The sequence below is a fragment of the Chiloscyllium plagiosum genome, unplaced genomic scaffold (genome assembly GCF_037043375.1).
Source record: "Chiloscyllium plagiosum isolate Xiang-an unplaced genomic scaffold, Cpla_swu_hap1 HiC_scaffold_27, whole genome shotgun sequence".
Taxonomy (NCBI): Eukaryota; Metazoa; Chordata; class Chondrichthyes; order Orectolobiformes; family Hemiscylliidae; genus Chiloscyllium; species Chiloscyllium plagiosum.
In genome coordinates this window covers 15,920,045-15,941,072 of record NW_028270165.1, presented here as the reverse complement: position 1 = coordinate 15,941,072, position 21,028 = coordinate 15,920,045, and the positions used below count along the sequence as shown (strand labels likewise).

Here is a 21,028-nt window from a genome sequence, read left to right as displayed (position 1 = left end):
CACTCTCTCTCCCCCTTTCTCTCTCTCTCTTTCTCTCTCTCTCTCTCTCTTTCTCTCTCTATCTATCTGCCTCCCTCATGCGCATACGCACACATAGAAGTCCATGGCAGTGAATGTGTATCTGCAGAATTAAATTTGCAGATACGTTCTATTTTGCTCAAAAAGTGCACAATCTGCAGGCACTCAATCCATGCAATATTTTGTGAATTCCACTTTGGAAATAGAATCAGTCTGACTCAAGATCGGGACACAGAAGACTCTGACCTCACACCTTTAATGCATTGTCTGAGCTGAGATGTCACATTTTGCTATAAAACCTTGAGTTATCTTGAGAAGGTGACAGACAAGAAGATTTAGATTAGATTAGATTACTTTACAGTGTGGAAACAGGCCCTTCGGCCCAACAAGTCCACACCGACCCACCGAAGCGCACCCACCCAGACCCATTCCCCTACATTTACCCCTGCACCTAACACTACAGGCAATTTAGCGTGGCCAATTCACCTAATCTGCACATTTTTGGAGTGTGGGAGGAAACCGGAGCACCCGGAGGAAACCCACGCAGACACGGGGAGAATGTGCAAACTCCACACAGTCAGTCGCCTGAAGCGGGAATTGAACCCGGGTCTGCTGGCGCTGTGAGGCAGCAGTGCTAACCACTGTGCCACCGTGCCGCCCAATTTGGGATTTACGTAGTAATGATACCTGCAACCCATTTGAAAAGATGAAAAACTTAACAATCTAGGTTTGTTCAATATGTCATTTCAGTGGCAGGACACTAGAATGGTTTACTATAAATTCTGTGTCTTATGATAGTATTCTCCACAACCACTTGATGGAGGAGCAGCACTCCGAAAGCTTCTGGTTCCAAAGAAGCCTGTTGGACAAAACCTGGTGTTTTATGGTTTTTAACTTTGTCCAGATTAGGGTGGGTTGACCCTGCTAAATTACCCATAGTGCCCAGGGATGTGCAAGTTAGGGTGGATTGGTCATGCCAAAGTACTCATAGTTGGTCATTCTAAATTATCCATAGTGCCCAGTGATGTGCAGGTTAGGGTGGATTGTTCATGCTAAATTACCCATAATGCCCAAGGATGTGCAAGTTAGGGTGGATTGGCCATGCTAAATTACCCATAGTGCCCAGGGATGCGCAGGTTAGGGTGGATTGGCCATGTTATATTACCCATAGTGCCCAGTGCTGTGCAGGTTTGGGTGGATTGGTGATGCTAAATTGCCCATAGTGCCCAGGGATATGCAGGTTCAGGCGGATTGGCTATGCCAAATTCCGGATAATATCCAGGGATGTGCAGGTTAGGTGTATTATTCAGGGTTAAATGTAGAGCGGTGTGGGTGGGTTACCCTTGGGAGGGTCAGTGTGGACCCGTGGGTCAGGGTAGCCTGCTTCCACACTGTGGGGATTCCCTGAAGGGAAGGGATTCTCCTCCCCGTCTGCTGCATGGCCGTGCAGGTGCAGTGAGGGGACCCGCTGTCCACCTCGCCCCGCCCCTTTACCTTCACCTTTCCCCGCCCCTTTAATGACGTCACAAGGCAGAAGTGGCCCTGTCAGTTTGAGTGACACTCCCTCCCTCTGGGCAACTCCTCATCCTGGGAGGGCCGGAGAGAAGGGGGGCGGGGATGTCTGTTCTTTTGTTGCAACTGGAGTGAATTCAGGGAGGGAGCAGTCTCCGCAAACTCAGGTAGGTTTCTTAATTACCCCAGTGAAGAGGGATTGAAGGATAGAGATTGGAAAGGGGGTGGGTTGGACATTTTTTCTGTTTTGATGTTTAAAATGCACCCGATTCCCACCAGTAACTGCAACAGGTACAAGTACAGCACATGCAATATTCCTCATTGCAGCTTCAAGCCGGTTTTGCATCTTCTGTTCTTCCTCCACCTTGGCTCCAGCACATTCAGCTTCCTTCCCTCATTCACACGCCCCCGCCCTCGCCCTGATGTCCAAGCTGACCTGCAAAAGTTCCTCCAGTGTGTTTTGTGGGTTTTGAGAACTTTCTCAATCCTTTTAATTGAGTCGATGAGTTGAGAAGTTATGTTGTAGCTGCACCAGGTTAGGCCACTTTTGGAATGTTGTGTGCAGTTCTGGTCTCTCTAGAGGAAGGATGTTGTGAAATCTGAAAGGATTCTGAAAAGATTGACAAGAATGTTGTCAGGGTTTGAGCTGAACAGGGTTGGGCTGTTTTCCTTCGAGTGCCAGAGGCTGAGGGGTGACCCAACAGATTTCTATAAAATCATGAGGGGCATGGATAGGATAAAAAGACAAGGTGTTTTCCCTGGGATGGGGAAGTCCAGAACTACAGGTTTAGCGTGAGGGTGGAGGGAAGATTTAAAAGGGGCAATTCCTATATTGAGGGCAGTGCATGTAAGGAATGAGCTGCCAGAGGAAGTGGTGGAGGCTGATACAATTACAAAATTTAAAAGGCATCTGGATGTATATATGAATAGGAAGGGTTTACAAGTGTTGGCAAATGGGACCAGATAGATTTAGGCTATCTTGCCAGCATGGACGAGTTGGACCAAAGGGCCTGTTTCTGTGCTGTACATCTGGTAGACAGTGGTCCTCAGAATTCTGTTCCCATTAGGCTCTCCCTTAACTCTATTGCAAGTGGTCTTGGTGACAGTATGAGATTCTGAAAAGAAACAGGACCCATAAATACGCAAGGGAAGGATTCTGTACATGAAGATGGGTATAGTTACTTCTGCCGCATAAGGCCAGTGGAACGCAAGCTGTTTGTCTATACGGGCAGGAGGTATATGGCCCCTTTGTCTTACAGGAGTGGGTGAGACAAGTCTCAACAAGGCAGGAGATGTTATGTGGAACATGCACACCCATAGCTGGTTCCATGAAAGCAATTTGCATATGACCCTGCAGTTAAAAGACTTCAGCAAACAGGTGGCAGGAGGAAAACCTATCCTTAAGCATTTTGACTAAAATGTTTAATTTTGAATTATACAACACATTTGCTGCACAATAGAAAATAGGCAGGGGGAGTAAGACAATTAAGAACGTTTGCCTGAACATCAGTGAATCTGTATAAACAGGACACCGAGTGATAACATTCATGGCTGTTCCTTTGTGAAATTAATAACAATGTTTGATTCTGACCTCAAAATGAAACTCGCTACAAATTGACTTCTCCCTTGAATTATTGTCCTTCACTATTATCTGTCTAGTTCAGAACATGCAGTGCTTTTGTTAACTTTTTGTGTTTGTGACAGTATCGTCTTTGTAAACTCGTGTATAAAGGTAGTCTTCTAGGAGTAAGTGAGGACTGGAGATCAGAGCTGAAAATGTGTTGCTGGAAAAGCGCAGGAGGTCAGGCAGCATCCAAGGAGCAGGAGCTCATGCCCGAAACGTCGATTCTCCTGCTCCTTGGATGCTGCCTGACCTGCTGCGCTTTTCCAGCAACACGTTTTCAGCTATAAAGGTAGTCTGTTTGTGATAGTACAACAGAGTAGCCTGCCAGGGCTCTTGAAGGGAGAACAATGTCCTACTCTCCTGGGTTATTAGAATCCAGTGAGGCTGGCTTATAGGTATCAGTGTTATGTTGTACTAATAGCATCACTGTTACATGAAGGGGATGATTAAAATTAAACTAAAACTGTCTGCAAGAGCTTTTTTAAATTCCAGACTACCAAAGGTACAATCTTCGAGATGAACCACGAGAGGCTTACAAGTTGATTTCATAAGGAATTCCTTGGACCGTCTCAAATCTGTACTTTATCAAGAGTTCTTCATTACTATTACCAACAAAGTGCGGTCCATTGTCCGAGCTAATGCATGCAGGTATACTGAAGCAGGGAATAATTTCCTTCAGCAAACTCTTCACCATAGTCTCAGCAGCAGTGTTAGGGGAAGGGTAGGCTTCAATCCACTTAGAAAAGACATCAACAATAAGCTAAACATATTTATAGCACTGACATTTCTGCAACTCAATGAAGTCCAGTTGAAGTGTCTCAAAGGGACCCTCCGGCAAGGGAGTTCTACCCGGAGTGCAAGGCAAGCCTTTTCCAGGGTTTTGTTCCTGACAAATAAGACACCGGCCGCTAACCCTTTGACCTAGTTGTTGGAGGCGGGGATGCCACCAAGCCGTCAGGAGAAAGAGGGCGACTGAACAGGCACCACCGAGTGTTGTATAATGTACACAGTCAATAACCCATAGAGCAAGATCATCAGACATACAAGTTTAACCCATGGGAGGAGTCCAGAGTTGGAATTGTCCCCCGGCCTGCCTATCAGAGCCCCCCCCCCCTCCATTGTCTAAATGCAGAAGTTGGACCATGAGCTTCTGAAGCTGCTATTGCTCCCCTCTCTCTCTCTGAATGAAGATTGAGCTTCACCCCAGACTGCAATGTCCTTCTCCTGTCCAACATCTCTGAGCATGGTACTCTCTTTTCTCACCCCCTTTTTCCATAGTGGTGAAGGGAGGTGATTTGAAATTGGAGAACTCAATGTTGATCCTCAGGGCTGCAGGCTGCCCATGCACAAGATGAGGTGTTGTTCCTCCAATTTGCAGTTTGCTTTGTTGTGGCAATGGAAGAGGCCAAGGATGGTCATATTGGGAAGGGGAATTAAAATGAGTGGCAACTGGGAGGTCCAGTCGGCTTCTGTGGACCCAGCTGCGATGCTCGGCGAACCATTCCCCAAGTTTATGCTCAGTCTCCACGATGTAGAGAAGACCACAGTTGGCAAACATATGGCAAATGGAGTGCCACAATGTAAAGTTACAGCCTTTGCTGTGGAAAAAAAAAGCAGAAAGGAGGTGAATTTCCGATGCTGGAGATCAGAGTCAAAAATGTGGTGCTGGAAAAGCACAGCAGGTCAGACAGCATCCAAGGAGCAGGAGAGTTGATGTTTCAGGTACCAGCTCTTCTTCAGGAATGATGTGTGGATGTGCAAAGGGGCCTCAGCGTCCTCCTACACCAGTCACTGCCAGTTGTCAGACAGGTGCAGCAAGCAATCAGCAAGGCAAGTGGTATATTAGCAAGAGGAATTGAGTTCAGAAGTGGGGATGTCTCCCTGCAGTTAGAGGGTCATTGAATATATTCAAGGCTGAACTCATCTGATTTTGGAACAACGAAGAAGTGGATGTTTGTGGGGGAAGGCAAGAAAATGGTTTCAAGACCAGTCCAGAATAGTTAGTCAGACAGCACAGAAACAGACCCTTCAGTCCAACTAGTCCATGCTGACTATAATCAGAAACTAAGCTAGTCCCACCTAGAATAGGCCATATCCCTCCGAACCTTTCCTATTCATGTACTTATACAAATGTTAAGTTGTAGAACGAAGAGACCTTGGAGTGCAGGTTCATAGTTCCTTGAGAGCAGAGTCTCAGGAAGATAATGAAGAAAGCGTTTGGGATGCTTTCCTTTATTGGTCAGAGCATTAAGTACAGGGGTTGGGAGGTCATGTTGCAGCTGTACAGGACATTGGTGAGACCACATTTGGAATACCCGATTCAGTTCTGGTCTCTCTGCGAGAGGAAAGATGTTGTGAAACTTTGACAGGAGTTGGAAAAGATTTACAAGGCTGTTGCCAGAGTTGGAGGGTTTGAGCTACAGGGGGAGGCTGAATAGGCCAGAGATATTTTCCCTGGAGCATGAGAGGCTGATGTTTAGGGGTAAGAATAAATTATACAAGAGGGATGGGTTGCACCTTAATAGGTGGGGGACCAGCATTCTGGCAGGTAGGTTTGCCACTGCAAGTCAAGAAAGACAATGGAATCAATGGAGCAGAAAACTCAAAAGAAAAGGATCATGCCGTAAGGTCAAGTGAAATAGGGATTGATAGGAAGGGTGAGGGGAGTAACAAATTAAAAAATATTAAATATGAATGCACGAAGCATTAGAAATAAAGTGGATGAGCTTGAGGCTCATTTGGAAATTGGCAGTTACGATAATGTGGGGATAACTGAGATGTGGCTTCAAGTGGACAGAGCCTGGGAAATGAATATTCAAGAGTATACGTGCTATCATAAGGACAGACTAACTGGCAGAGGGGGTGGGGTAGCCCTGTTGGTAAGGAATGATATTCAGTCCCTTGCATGGGGGGATCTAGAATCAGGGGATGTAGAGTCAGTATGGCGAGAACTGAGAAATTCTAAGGGTAGAAAGACCCTAATGGGAGTTATCTACAGGCCCCCAAACAGTAGCTTGGATGTAGTGTGTAAGTTGAATAAGGAGCTGAAATTGGCCTGTCGCAAATATATTAGTACAGTTGTTATGGGGGATTTCAACATGCAGGTAGACTGGGAGAATCAGGATGGTACTTGACCCCAAGATAGGGAGTTTGTGGAGGGCCTCTGAGATGGATTCTTAGACCAGCTTGTGCTGGAGCCTACCAGGTGTTGTGCAACAAATCGGATTTGATCAGGGACCCCGAAGTAAAGGAGCCATTAGGAGGTGGTGACCACAATACAATAAACTTTAATCTGCAGTTTGAAAGGGAGAGGGTAGAATCGGAAGTGACAATATTTCAGTTGAATAAGGGAAGCTATGGAGGTATGAGGGAGGAGCTGGCCAATGTTCAATGGTGCAATCCCCTAGCAAGGATGGCAGTGGAGGAACAATGGCAGGTATTTCTGGGTATAATGCAGAAGATGCAGGATCAGTTCATTCCAGAAAGGAAGAAAGGTCCTAAGGAGAGGCAGGGCTGGCTGTGGCTGACGAGGGAAGTTAAGGACCATGTAAAGACAAAAGGGAAAAGGTATAACATAGCAAAGATGGATGGGAAATCGGAGGATTGGGATGTTCATAAGGGGCATGGATTGGGTGAATATCCAAGGTCTTTTCCCCTGGGTATGGGAGTCCAGAACGAGAGGGCAAATGTTTGAGCTGAGAGGGGAATGATTTAATGGGGACCTGAGGGGCAGACCTGCTCGCTCTCAGCAGTATCCCAGTGTTGTGAAAGATATTCACTTTCAGGTGGATTTATCTTGACATTAGTCTTGATGTTTTTGCTTTTTCTGCCCCTGTAAGATCCTGAATCAGCACCTTCAGGGGAATTAGTTAGAGCGGCGTGAGAACAGAGGGGGAGAGAGAGTGGGATGGTGCTTTCAATTTTGTGGAATAACAAAAGAAAAGAATATTCCACAGAAAGTAGAATTCCTTGTTCTGAATTTCTACCCTGCACTGACAATGATGACTTTTGTAATCTCTTTTTAACAGAGTATTGGACGATCTGAAGACAGAAGTTTCAAAATCAACAGATGAAAGGCTCTCCATTGTCTGCAGTCCTCACTTTGACATCAATGTCTGACAGTCACTCAATCCATCGGGACAACAACAATTTTCCAACTATGATTCTGTGAGAAGGAGCAAAGCTTTTTGGTTCCTGTTTGAGTACGTTTTCAGCATCAGTGGGACTGGATGAGAGACCCTACTGTTGCAGTGCACTGAGTGTGGAGCCTGAAGCAGTTATACGGCCTGGAAAAAGAAATTCACGGTGGGGAGGGGCTCCACACGCGTTTGTGTGTGGCTGAAGCGTTGGCCATGGAGAAACCCAAGGAATCCTGCCTCGTAGAGAAACCGTGGAAGTGTGGCGACTGTGGGAAAGGTTTCCATGTCCCGTCTGTCCTGGAGACTCATCGGCGCAGCCACACCGGGGAGAAGCCATTCTCCTGCTATGTCTGCGGGAAAGGCTTCAGCGATTCCTCCACCCTGCTGAGACACCAGCGGATTCACACGAGGGAGAGGCCCTTCAGCTGTCCCGAGTGCGGGAAGGCCTTCAGCAATTCCTCCGCCCTGCTGACCCACCGGCGGGTCCACATGGGGGAGAGGCCGTTCAGATGTCCCCAGTGCGGGAAGGACTTTACCCAGGCCTCTGCCCTGCTGAGGCACCAGCGGATCCACATGGGGCAGAGGCCGTTCCCCTGTACAGAGTACGGGAAGGCCTTCAGCAATTCCTCCAACCTGCTGACCCACCGGCGGGTCCACACGGGGGAGAGGCCATTCCCCTGTCCTGTCTGCGCGAAGGCCTTCAGCAATTCCTCCAACCTACTGACCCACCAGCGGGTCCACACAGGGGAGAGGCCTTTCAGCTGCCCCGAGTGTGAGGAGGGGTTCAGTCAGGTGATCCACCTGCAGAGGCACGAGCAGCTCCACTAGTGGAGAGATTCCCTTCAGGGGCCCCGAGTGCAGGAAGGGGTTCACCTGCTCGATTAAGCTGCTGACCCACCAGTGTCTCCACACCAGGGAGAGGCCGTTCACCTACTCTCAGTACGGGAAGGGCTTCACCTGCTCCTCCCTACTGTAGACGCACTGAAGCGGCGACGGCCAAATGCCATTATCGACTGGACTATCAACCCAGTTTCGGGACTGCTGGGTTCGAATCCAGCCACGGCAGATGGCGGAATTGGAATTTTGTCAGAAACTGGAGTTCAGAATCTAACGATGAAACCATTTTTTGCGGGGTGGAGAAAACCCCCATTTGATTCACTCACATCCTTTTTAGGGGAGGAAACTGCTGTTGTGGGAAAGGATTCACTCAGTCGTTCCAGCTGCATCCTTTACCCAGGCTGGTCTACACATGACTCCAGACCCACAGCAGTGTGGTTGACTCGATACTGCCTGTCCAACTTACTTGAATACAGGATACAGGTTGAAATTACTGAGTGAGACAATACTTCCCACAGGTTAAGGCTGTACCAAGAATCCAATTACAAAGGGATAACTCGGTGGTGACCAAGACTAAGGAAAGTGTGGTTGTGGGGGGATGTGTGCGCACTTCGGTCTTGAGCTGTTTGAAAAGTAGCTACTTTTTCTCTGCCTTTTTGCTGGGGGGATCTGAAGCTGTAACGAAGCTGGATCACAATAAAGGTTACCTGAACTTACTGCCGGGCTCAGACTCTCATTGAAAGTTTTGAGCTCCAAGAGGTTTTTGTTTTAAAGCTGCTCATTTCATTCAGCCTCCTGCACTGAGTTTCCAATGTCATGTATCAGATGGAGCAGTGAATGAGTAGCTAGTATCGTTAGAAATTGTAAATTTTTCAGGAGTGCAGGTACTGCGTCATTTCATCAGCATTTGTAAAGATTCCTGGCAGCACTGGGACTGTGTTCACTAGATGTGGAGGGGCCGGTTTTGGACTGGGGTGAATAAAATTTAAAAACTCACACAACACCAGGTTTATTTGAAAGCACCAGCTTTTGGAGTGCTGCTCCTTCATTGGATAGCTGTGGAGCAGGATCAAAGACATTACATTTTATAGCAAAAGATCACTATGTCATGGATATATTGAAGAAACCTAGATTGCTGTTAAGTCTTTCATCTTTTAGAATGGGTTGCAGGTTTCAGTTTGTTCGTATGTAAATCATTGAACATCTTTCAAGTCATGTTCTTGAGATGATCTAAGGTTTGATTTTTTAAAAAAGTCACATCTCAGCTCAGACAATGCCTTAAAGGTGTGAGGTTCGAGTCTGTCAGAACCAGTCTAATTCAAGTTTGGGATCCTATTTTCCAAGTAGGAATTTATAAAATATTACATGGATTGAGTGCCTGCAGACTGTGCGCTTTTTAAGCAAAATTGAATGTATCTGCAAATATTCTGCCAATACAAATTCACCCCGTGTGTGTGCGTGGGCGTGCGCGCATGTTTGGTAAAGTGTGAGTGTGATGGATTATATGTCTGTGAGGGGCTTGGTGTATGTGTGTCTGAGATAGGTATGAACGCAAGGGTTTACGTTTTACTAAAACAAGGAAGTGCAGTTAATTGTAGGACCCTGGGTCATGTTGTAAAAGAGAGAGACATAGAGTCATAGAGATATACAGCATGGAAACAGACCCTTTGGTCCAATCTATCCACACCGACCAGATATCCCAACCCAATCTAGTCCCACCTGCCAGCACCCGGCCCTTATCTCTCCAAACCCGAGACATGGGGTGGGGGGTTAGGTACATAGTTCTTTGAAAGTTGTATCACTGGTAGGCAGAGTGGTTTAGAGTACTGGGTACAGTTCTGGTGGCCCTGTAATAGGAAGGAGACTGTTAGAGAGGGTTTGGTAAAGATTAATCAGGACTGAATACCAAAGAGTTCTTCCTTCGCGTGTGGTTTAGAGTACTGAGTACAGTTCTGGTGGCCCTGTAATAGGAAGGAGACTGTTAGAGAGGGTTTGGTAAAGATTAATCAGGACTGAATACCAAAGAGTTCTTCCTTCGCGTCGGGGAGCTCAAAACTAGGGGGCATATTCTTTCAAGGTGAGAGGAGAAAGATTTAAAAGGAACCGGAAGGGCACTGTTTTGACAGAGGGTGGTTTGTGTGTGGAATGAACTTGCTGAGGAAGTGGTAGATGCAGGTACAGTTACAACATTTAAACGACATTCGGATGGGTGCATGAATAGAAAGGTTTAGAGGGATATGGGCCAAATGCAGGCAAGTGGGACTAGTTTAGTTTGGGAAACCTGGTCAGCATGGACGATTTGGACTGAAGGATCTGTTTCTGTGCTGTATACCTCTCTGAACCGGAAGTGATCTTATTGAAACCAGTAGAATTCTGAAAGCGGCTTGACAGGATAGATGCCGATAAAATGCTCCTTTTTCGGGGGGAGTGTCATAGAATCCTGACAATGTGGAAGCAGGCCATTCGACCCATCTATTCCACACTGGCATTCTGAAGAGCATCTCACCCATACCCACCCCCTTACTCTGTATTTCCCATGGCTCATCCACCCTAACCTGCCCATCCCGGGGCACTATGGGTAATTTAGCATAGCCAATCCACCCTAACCTGCACATCCCTGGGCACTATGGGTGATTTAGCATAGCCAATCCACCCTAACCTACCCATCCCAGGGCACTATGGGTAATTTAGCAGGGCCAATCCACCTTAATCTATAAATTAGATTAGTCCACAAGGGTGAAAAGTACAAGGAATTAAAAACAAACAGTGAGGGTAAAAAGCACAAGCCCAGTGACTTGTGTCTGCCCTAGGTCGCGCAGCACCATTTTCCTAATGGCCGCCGCTTCCCCGCTCGAGCGAGTTCTCCTCCCAACCGCCTTCGCCCCCGCGTGATGTCTGCACAGCGGGATGGGCGGGGCCGGGGGAACCTCACCGTCACCAAGCAACAGCGTCACCAATGGACCGACAATCGAAACTGGATACTGATGTCACAAAACCTGAAACGATACATGGTGTGTCTGAATGTGTGCCACATTGTAACAAAAGTTCTGAAAGATATTAACTTTCAGGTGGAGACATCCAAAATGCAGAGAGATGTCAGTCTTGATGTTTTTGCTTTTTCTGCCCAAGTAAGATCCTGAATCAGCACCTTCAGGGGAATTAGAGCGGAGTGAGAACAGAGGGGGAGAGAGAGTGGGATGGAGCACTGAGTGTGGAGCCTGAAACAGCTATATGGCCTGGGAAGAGGAATTCAAGGTGGGGACAGGCTTCACGCCCGTTTGTGTGCGGCTGAAGCGTTGGCCATGGAGAAACCGTAGAAGTGTGGCGACTGTGGGAAAGGCTTCCATTTTCCGTCTGCCCTGGAGACTCATCGGCGCAGTCACACCGAGGAGAGGCCGTTCCCCTGCACCGACTGCAGGAAGGCCTTCAGACATTCCTCCCACCTGCTGACCCACCAGCGGATCCACACTGGGGAGAGGCCCTTCAGCTGCACTGTGTGCGGGAAGGCCTTCAGCAAGTCCTCCAGCTTGCTGACCCACCAGCGGGTCCACACGGGTGAGAGAGCATTCCCCTGCCCCGAATGCGGGAAGGTCTTTACCAGGCCTCTGCCCTGCTGAGGCACCGGCGGGTCCACAAGGGGGAGAAGGCCTACAGCTGCACTGTGTGCAGGAAGCCCTTCAGCTTGCCCCAACTTGCTGACCCACCAGCGGGTCCACACGGGGGAGAGGCCATTTCCTTGCCCTGAGTGTGGGAAGGCTTTTACCGAGGCCTCCAACCTGCTGAGGCACTGATGGGTCGACAGATGGGAGCGGCTCTTCAGCTGCCCTGAATGCAGGAAGGCCTTCACCCGCTCCTCCAACCTGCGGAGCCACCAGCAAGTTCACGTACCATCGCAGGGTGATTGAAGGAATGACAGCCGAGTGCCATTATTGACTGGACTATCAAACCATTTCTGGGGATTCCTGGGTTTGAATCCCACCGCGGTAGCTAGTGGAATTGGAATATGGTCAGAAATCTGGAGTGAAACCGTTGTCAGTGGGGTTGGGGTGGAAGAAATCCCCATCTGATTCACTCAGCTCCTTTTTAGGGAAGGAAACTGTTGTTGTGGGAGAGGATTCACTCAGACATCCCAGCTGTCTCCTTTACCTTGTCTGGCCGACAGCAGTGTAGTTGACTCTACACTGCCCATCCAACTTCCTTGGATACAGGATACAGGATGAAGTTCCTGAGTGAGGCAAAACTTCTTCTGGGTGAAGGCTCTAGCAAGGATCCAATTACAAAGGGACAACTTGGTGGTGACCAATAATGAAGAAAGTGAGGGGTTCGAGGGAGTGTGTGCACTTTCACCTTGAGCTGTTTTTAAAACATTGCTACTTTTTCTATGCCTTTCTGTTGAGAGATTCTGAAGCTGTAACAAAGTTGGGTCACAACAAAGATTACCTAAACTTCACACCGAGCTCAGCCTCTCATTGAGAGCTTTGAACTCAACAGGTTTTTGATTTAAAACTGCTCATTTCTTACTGGCAACAGTGAGAACTGCTAATGCTGGAGATCAGATTCAAGATTAGTGTGGTGCTGGCAAAGCACTGCAGGTCAGGCAACGTTGATTTTCATGCTCCTTGGATGCTGACCGACCTGCTGTGCTCATTTCTTACAACCTCCTGTACTATGTTTCCAATGTTGTGTATCGGTTGCAGCAGTGAATGAGTAACCGGTATTGTTAGAAATTGTAAATTTTTCAGGAGTCCAGGTACTACATCATGCCATCGGCATTGTACAGTTTCCTGGCAGCACTGGGAGGTGTGGGCTGTGTCCACTGGAAACGATGTGGAGGTGCCGCTGTTGGACTGGGTGGATAAAGTTAAAAATCACACAACACCAGCTAATAGTCCAACAGGCTTATTTGTAAGCATTAGCTTTCGGAGCGGTGCTCCTTCATCAGGTAGCTATGGAGCATGGTCATTAGACACAGAATTTATAGCAAAAGATCACACTGTCATGCAACAGATAGGACATATTGAACAAATCTAGATTGCAGATTAATCTTTCATCTTTTAGAATGGGTTGCAGGTTTCAGTTCATTAATATGTAATCCCCCGAACTACTTTTAATTCACCTTCTTGAGATGATTTAAGGTTTTAAAAAAATAGGTGACATCTCAGCTCAGACACTGCACCAGAGTGTCTCTGTCCCAATCTTCAATCAGACTGGTTCTATTAATCAAAGTAGGAATTTATAAAATATTACATGGATTGACGGCCTGCAGTTTGTGTGCTTTTTGAGCAAAATTGAATATATCTGCAAATATAATTCTGCAAATGGAAATTCACCCCATTGACTTATGTGTAATTGTATCTGCACGAGTGTGTATGTGCGTGCATGCGAGTTTGTGCATGCATGCTAATGAAGTGTGTGTGAGATGGAGTATAAGCCTGTGAGATGGTGTGAGTGTAAGAGTGTGTGTGTGTGTCTGAGAGAGGACAGGTAAAGACATGGGGTGTTTGTGGAACAGGATCATAAGACACAACCACCTGATGAAGGAGCAGTGCTCCAAAGGCTAATGCTTGCAAATGAGCCTGTTGCAGTATCACCTGGTGTGGTGTAAATTTTAACTTCGTACACCCAAGTCCAACACCGGCATCTCCAAACCGGGGACATAGTTCTTTGGAAGTTGCATCATTGGTAGACAGGGTTGTGAAAGAGGCATTTAGCACACTTTCCTTCATTGTTCACACCGTTCAGTGCAGGAGTTGGGACATCACGTTGAGGTTGTACAGGATATTGGTGAGACCACGTGGAGAGGACTGAGTACACTTCTGTTCGCCCTATCGACGACCACAAGTTGTCGGGTGAACTTATTTCGATTCATAAAGTCATGGGCCGTGTAGGAAAGGTAAATATCACAGGGGAAAAAATTATGCAGCTCCCCTTTTTTACTTCTCTTGGCATTTAGACACTTAAATCCTGTCAGTCACAACCTCATCGCCAGAGAGCAGACTGCGCGTGCTCGCCGGCGTCTGGATGAAATTGCGCATGCTCCTCACTGCACGCAAGGCACGCCTCGCCACTTTCTTTTGATGGGCCAATCAGGAGCGCTGGAGGACCGGAAGGTGACTGGTCCTCCTGCCAATCAGTGCCTTCCTATTGTCTGAATGCAGAAGCTGGAACACGAGTTTCGGAAGTTGCTGCTCTCTCTCTGAATGAAGATTGAGTTTGTTCCAGACTCCCTTCTTACTTCTGCTAATCTAATCGTTTTTCCACATCTGTCTGTGGCGTGCAACCCCGCCCCCCCCCCCCCCCCCCCCCCCCAGCTGGGTCTTATTACTTTTGCTGATGCAACACAGGGTCTTATTTGGTTACCTTGTTCATACTAACTCCCTATGTGCGTGACCATTGCTCCTGTCATGTCAAAACATCTGCTTCTACCAATCGACCACCTCCCTTTTCAGTTAGTTATTTTTTGGAATATACCCTCATGATTCTGCCTTGCGATTTTTGCAGAAGCAAGATGCAGCTACTTGTAACTGCTTGCAACCATATCTAGCTTAACATATTCCCCCCAGCACGGACGAGTTGAGCCGGAAGGTCTGTTTCTGTGCTATAACACTGGAATTGTCTTCGGTGAATGCAGGAGTGTGGTTGGACTTTCAGAGCAGCTTTCCAAGATGTTGTGCCCTTATTGGGAGCAAAAGAAGTTACAATGAAGTCTTTAATTTGTGAGACAGCAACTGAGTGAGAGTACATCTGAGAGTTTGGTGGAAAGTGGGAATTCATTCCACTGTGGGGATGAAGCCCTACCCTAGCCAGTCATTTCTGCTGATGGATGAGACCAGGCCTCAAGTTGAGGGGAGTAGATTTAGAGCTGAAAATGTGTTGCTGGAAAAGCGCAGCAGGTCAGGCAGCATCCAAGGAACAGGAGAATCGACGTTTCGGGCATAAGCCCTTCTTCAGGAATGAGGAAAGTGTGTCCAGCAGACTAAGATAAAAGGTAGGGAGGAGGGACTTGGGGGAGGGACGTTGGAATTGCGATAGGTGGAGGGAGGTCAAGGTGAGGGTAATAGGCCGGAGTGAGGTGGGGGTGGAGAGGTCAGGAAGAAGATTGTAGGTTAGGAAGGCGGTGCTGAGTTTGAGGGATTTGACTGAGACGAGGTGCGGGGAGGGGAAATGAAACTGGAGAAATCTGAGTTCATCCCTTATGGTTGGAGGGTTCCCAGGCAGAAGATGAGGTGCTCTTCCTCCAACCGTCGTGTTGCCATGGTCTGGCGATGGAGGAGTCCAAGGACCTGCATGTCCTTGGTGGAGTGGGAGGGGGAGTTAAAGTGTTGGGCTACGGGGTGGTTGGGTTGGTTGGTCCGGGTGTCCCAGAGGTGTTCTCTGAAACATTCCGCAAGTAGGCGGCCTGTCTCCCCAATATAGAGGAGGCCACATCGGGTGCAGCAGATGCAATAGATGATGTGTGTGGAGGTGCAGGTGAATTTGTGGCGGATATGGAAGTGTCCCTTGGGGCCTTGGAGGGAAGTAAGGGGGGAGGTGTAGGCGCAAGTTTTACATTTCTTGCGGTTGCAGGGGAAGGTGCCAGGAGTGGAGGTTGGGTTGGTGGGGGGTGTGGACCTGACGAGGGAGTCACGGAGGGAGTGGTCTTTTCGGAACGCTGATATGGGAAGGGAGGGAAATATATCCCTGGTGGTGGGGTCCGTTTGGAGGTGGCGGAAATGACGGCGGATGATATGTTGTACATGGAGGTTTGTGGGGTGGTAGGTGAGGACCAGTGGGGTTCTGTCTGGTGGCGGTTGGAGGGGCAGGGCTCAAGGGCGGAGGAGCGGGAAGTGGAAGAGATGCGATGGAGGGCATCGTCGACTACGTCTGGCGGGAAATTGCAGTCCTTGAAGAAGGAGGCCATCTGGATTGTACGGTTTTGGAACTGGTCCTCCTGGGAGCAGATGCGGCGGAGACGAAGGAATTGGGAATATGGGATGGCATTTTTGCAGGGTGGAAGGAGGTGTAGTCTAGGTATGTGGGAGTCGGTCGGTTTATAGTAAATGTCCGTGTCGATTCGGTCACCCGAAAAGGTCTAGAAAGGGAAGGGAGGAGTCTGAGACGGTCCAGGTGAATTTGAGATCGGGGTGGAAGGTGTTGGTAAAGTGGATGAACTGTTCAACCTCCTCGTGAGAGCACGAGGCAGTGCCGATACAGTCATCGATGTAGCGGAGGAAAAGGTGGGGCATGGTGCCAGTGTAGCTGCGGAAGATGGACTGTTCCACATATCCTACGAAGAGGCAGGCATAGCTGGGGCCCATGCAGGTGCCCATGGCTACTCCTTTGATTTGGAGGAAGTGGGAGGATTGGAAAGAGAAGTTGTTCAGGGTGAGGACCAGTTCAGTCAGTCGAAAGAGGGTGTCGGTGGAAGGGTACTGGTTGGTACGGTGGGAAAGGAAGAAGCTGAGGGCTTTAAGTCCTTCGTGATGGGGGATGGAGGTGTACAGGGCCTGGATGTCCATGGTGAAGATAAGGCGTTGGGGACTGGGGAAGCGAAAATCATGGAGGAGGTGGAGGGCGTGGGTGGTGTCCCGAACGTAGGTGGGGAGTTCTTGGACTAAGGGGGACAGGACTGTGTCGAGGTATGCAGAGATGAGTTCGGTGGGGCAGGAGCACGCTAAGACAATGGGTCGGCTGGGGCAGTCAGGTTTGTGGATTTTGGGCAGGAGGTAGAAACGGGCGGTGCGGGGTTGTGGGACTAAGAGGTTGGAGGCGGTGGATGGGAGATCCCCTGAGGTGATGAGGTTCTGGATGGTCTGGGAGATGATGGTTTGGTGGTGGGAGCTGGGGTCATGGTCAAGGGGGCAGTAGGAGGAGGTGTCCGCGAGCTGGCGTTTAGCCTCAGCGGTGTAAAGGTCGGTGCGCCAAACTACTACCGCACCTCCCTTGTCTGCTGGTTTGATAGTGAGGTTGGGGTTGGAACGGAGGGAGTGGAGGGCTGCAAGTTCCGAGGAAGAGAGGTTGGAGTGGGTGAGAGGGGTGGAGAGGTTGAGGCTGTTAATTTCGCGGCAGCAGTTGGCTATGAAGAGATCGAGGGCGGGTAAGAGGCCAGCACGGGGTGTCCAGGTGGATGGGGTGTGTTGGAGGCAGGTGAAGGGGTCGTCAGAGGGTGGGCGGGAGTCTTGGTTGAAGAAGTAGGCGCGGAGGCGAAGGCGGCGGAAGAATTGTTCGATGTCACGCCGTGTGTTGAACTCGTTAATCCGGGAGGGTAGGGGAATGAAGGTGAGGCCTCTGCTGAGGACTGATCATTCATCCTCAGAGAGGGGTAGTTCTGGAGGGATGGTGACTTGCAGCAACTAAAAGGCAAGAGAGTGAATTCGGCAGGGACAGACTCCAGAAACGTTGATCCAGGTCTGTATCTCAATTGGCAAAATAGTTAGGCAGGAGGCATAAGATGGTAGAGAAGTCAACATATCAGGTGTAACCCTTCTTCAGGGCTGGGGCTGGGTGCAGAAGCTGCAGATAAAAGGGGGTGGTGGTGAAGTGGGGATAGGTCGAGACAGGTAGAGGGTACGACCTGGTTGGTCAATGGGAGGAATAAATCTGGTTGGTGGCATGGAGGAGGACGGGGATGGGAATGGAGAGGGAGGTTTTTCTGAAATTGGAAAACTCAATGTTGAGTCCTTCAGGCTGCAGGTGTTGTTCCTCCAATTTGCGGTTAGATTCGTTGTGGCAATGGAGGAGGCCAAAGATGGTCATGTCAGAAAAGGGGTGGGAAGGGAAATTGGAATGGATGGTTAGATTAGATTACTTACAGTGTGGAAACAGGACCTTCGGCCCAACAAGTCCACACCGACCCGCCGAAGCGTATACCACCCAGACCCATACTCCTACACTTACCCCTTCACCTAACACTACGGACAATTTAGCATGGTCAATTCACCTAACCTGCACATTTTTGGATTGTGGGAGGAAACCGGAGCACCCGGAGGAAACCCACGCAGACACGGGGAGAATGTGCAAACTCCACACAGAGAGTCGCCTGAGGCAGCAGTGCTAACCACCGTGCCGCCCACCTACTGAGAGGTCTGGTCGCCCTCTGCAGACACAGCTGCGATGGTCGGCGAATCGTTGCCCAAGTTTGCACTCGCTCTCCGATATAGAGAAGACCACAATTGGTAAACACATGGCAAATGCAGTACCACAATATGAAGTTATACCCTTGGCTGTGGAAAAAAAACACAAAAGGAGGTGCATTGTTTAAATGGAGATGTATTTGAATGTGGAGAAAGTGAGAACTGCAGATGCTGGAGATCAGAGTCAAAAAGTATGGTACTGGAAGAGCACGGTAGGTTAGGCAGCATCCGAGAGCAGGAGTTTTGGACACGAGCCCTTTATCAGGAATGATGTGTGGATGGACAAAGAGGCCTCAGCGTCCTTCTACACCAGTCACTGTCATTTGTCAGACAGGTGTAGCAAGCGATCAGCAAGGCAAGTGTATATTAGCAAGAGGAATTGAGTTTAGAAATGGGGATGTCTTCCAGCAGTTAGGGGGTCATTGAATATATTCAAAGCTGAGTTCATCTGATTTTTGAACAACACAGCAGTGGATTTTGTGGGGGAAGGCAAGAAAATGGTTTTAAGACCAGTTCCAGAGTCATACAGCACAGAAACAGACCCTTTAGTCCAACTAGTCATAGAGATGTACAGCATAGGAACAGACCCTTCGGTTCAACCCGTTCATGCCAAGCAGATATCCCAACACAATCTAGTCCCACCTGCCAGCATTTGGCCCATATCCCTCCAAACCCTCCCTATTCATAATACCTGTCCAGATGTCTTTTTAAATGTTGCAATTGTACTAGCCTCCACCATTTCCTCTGGCAGCTCATTCCATACACATAATACCCTCTGTGTGAAAAAGTTGCCCCTCAGATCTCTTTTGTATCTTTTCCCCTCACCCTAAACATATGCCCTCTAGTTCTGGACTCTTTTCCCCCTGACCCCCTTCCCCGGATAAGGCTTTGTCTATTTATCCTATCCATGCCCTTCATGATTTTATAGGTTACTCCTTAGCCTCCAACGCTCAGGGGAAACAGCCCTAGTCTCCCAAATCCTCCAACCCTGGCAACATCCTTGTAAATCTTTTCTGAACACTTTGAAGTTTCACAACATCTTCCTGATAGTAAGGAAACTAGAATTGCACACAATATTCCAAATGTGGCCTAACCAATGTCCTGTACAGCTGCAACATAACTTCCCAAATCCTATGCTCAGAAGATTGGGAAAGTTTTCAAAACCTACAAAAGACAACTGGGAAAGAATGGAGGGACAAACCGAACCTTTGAGGGTCAGCTTGGAGGCATCAAGGTCTCAGGACAGGGGGTGGGGACTAGATTGATTTAGGATATCTGGTCAGTACACTCGTGTTGGACAGAAGGGTCTGTTTCTGTGCTATATATCTCTATGACTCTGGCTTTACACTAACTTTTGCCACGTCAATAGGTTCACTTTCTCTCTAATGCCGGTGTTAATGCCTTGACGTCTCATTTTGCTCCCACCTTCCCGGGGACGTTAACCGTTTTGTGTCTGGTTGTTCCTCAAGAAGCTGCGTGGCAGGTTCACACTGAATTGACACTTTCTTTTTGCTTCCCAAAATCAGACCTGCTCACTCTCAGCAGTATACCAGTGTTGTGAAAGATATTAGCTTTTCAGATGGAGGTATCCAAAATTCAGAGACATATCAAGTCTTGACATTTTTGCTTTTCCGCCCCTGAAAGATCCTGAATCAGCACCTTCAGGAGAATTAGTTAGAGCGGAGTGACAACAAAGGGGGAGAGAAAGTGGGATGGTGCCTTCAATTGTGGAATAACAAAAGAAAAGAATGTTCTGCAAAAAGTAAAATTGCTTGTTCAGAATTTCTACCCTGCACTGGTGGTGATGAGCTTTGTAATCTATTCTGATAGAGTTTTTGAAGATTTGAAGAGGGAAGTTTCAAAATCAACAGATGCAGGGCTTATGCCCGAAACATTGACCCTCCTGCTCCTCGGATGCTGCCTGACTCCCCTGTGCTTTTCCAGTGCCACATTTTTCGACTGACTCTCCAGCATCTCCGGTCCTCATTTTGATGTCAATGTCTGACAGTCACTCAATCCACTGGGGCCAGCAAACATTTTTGACCGTGATTTCTGTGAGAGGGATCAAAGCTTTTTGGTTCCTGTCTGAGTACGTTTTCAGCATCAGTGGGACTGGACAAGAAACCCCACTGTTGCAGCGCACTGTGTGTGGAGCCTGAAACCGTTATACGGCCTGGAAAGGGATTTCACGGCAGGGAGGGGCTCTACACGTGTTTGTGTGCAGCTGAAGCTTTGGCCATGGAGAAACCAGAGGAATCCCACCCCATGGAGAAACCGTGGAAGTGTGGTAACTGTGGGAAAGGCTTCCGTTTCCCGTCTGCCCTGGAGACTCATTGGTGCAGTCACACCGGGGAGAGGCCATTCCCCTGCACCGCTGCGGGAAGGCCTTCAGACATTCCTCCCACCTGCTGGCCCACCAGCAGGACCACACGGGGGAAAGGCCCTTCTGCTGCCCCGAGTGCGGGAAGGCCTTCGTGTTTTTCTCCGCCCTGTTGGCCCACCAGTGGGTCCACACAGGAGAGAGGCCGTTCACCTGCCCAGAGTGCAGGAAGGCCTTCAGGTATTCCTCCACCCTGTTGAGCCACCGGCGTGTCCACACGGGGGAGAGGCCCTTCAGCTGCCCCGAGTGTGGGAAGGCCTTCAGCACATCTTTCACCCTGCAGAGGCACCAGTGGGTCCACACTGGGGAGAGACCGTTCACCTGCTCTCAGTGCGGGAAGGGCTTCACCTACTCCTCCCACCTGCACAAGCACCAGCGAGTTCACGTGCCATCGCAGGGGGATTGA

At 48.7% G+C, this 21,028-nt stretch overlaps 1 protein-coding gene and 1 pseudogene across 1 annotated transcript; both read left to right on the top strand.

Annotated features, from left to right (window-relative positions):
- The first annotated feature begins 7,506 nt into the window (after positions 1 to 7,506).
- Positions 7,507 to 8,804, top strand: LOC148143231 (uncharacterized). The gene has a single exon (XM_087975698.1). It carries the CDS (start codon positions 7,507 to 7,509, stop codon positions 8,119 to 8,121), a length of 615 nt encoding a protein of 204 aa, XP_087831824.1. The 3' UTR covers positions 8,122 to 8,804.
- A 2,557-nt stretch (positions 8,805 to 11,361) lies between these two features.
- LOC148143230 (uncharacterized) lies at positions 11,362 to 21,028 on the top strand (annotated as a pseudogene).

What these genes read in the sequence shown, in the direction of transcription:
- LOC148143231 (XM_087975698.1), top strand. Translation starts at nt 7,507, where the DNA reads ATGGAGAAACCCAAGGAATCCTGCCTCGTAGAGAAACCGTGGAAGTGT.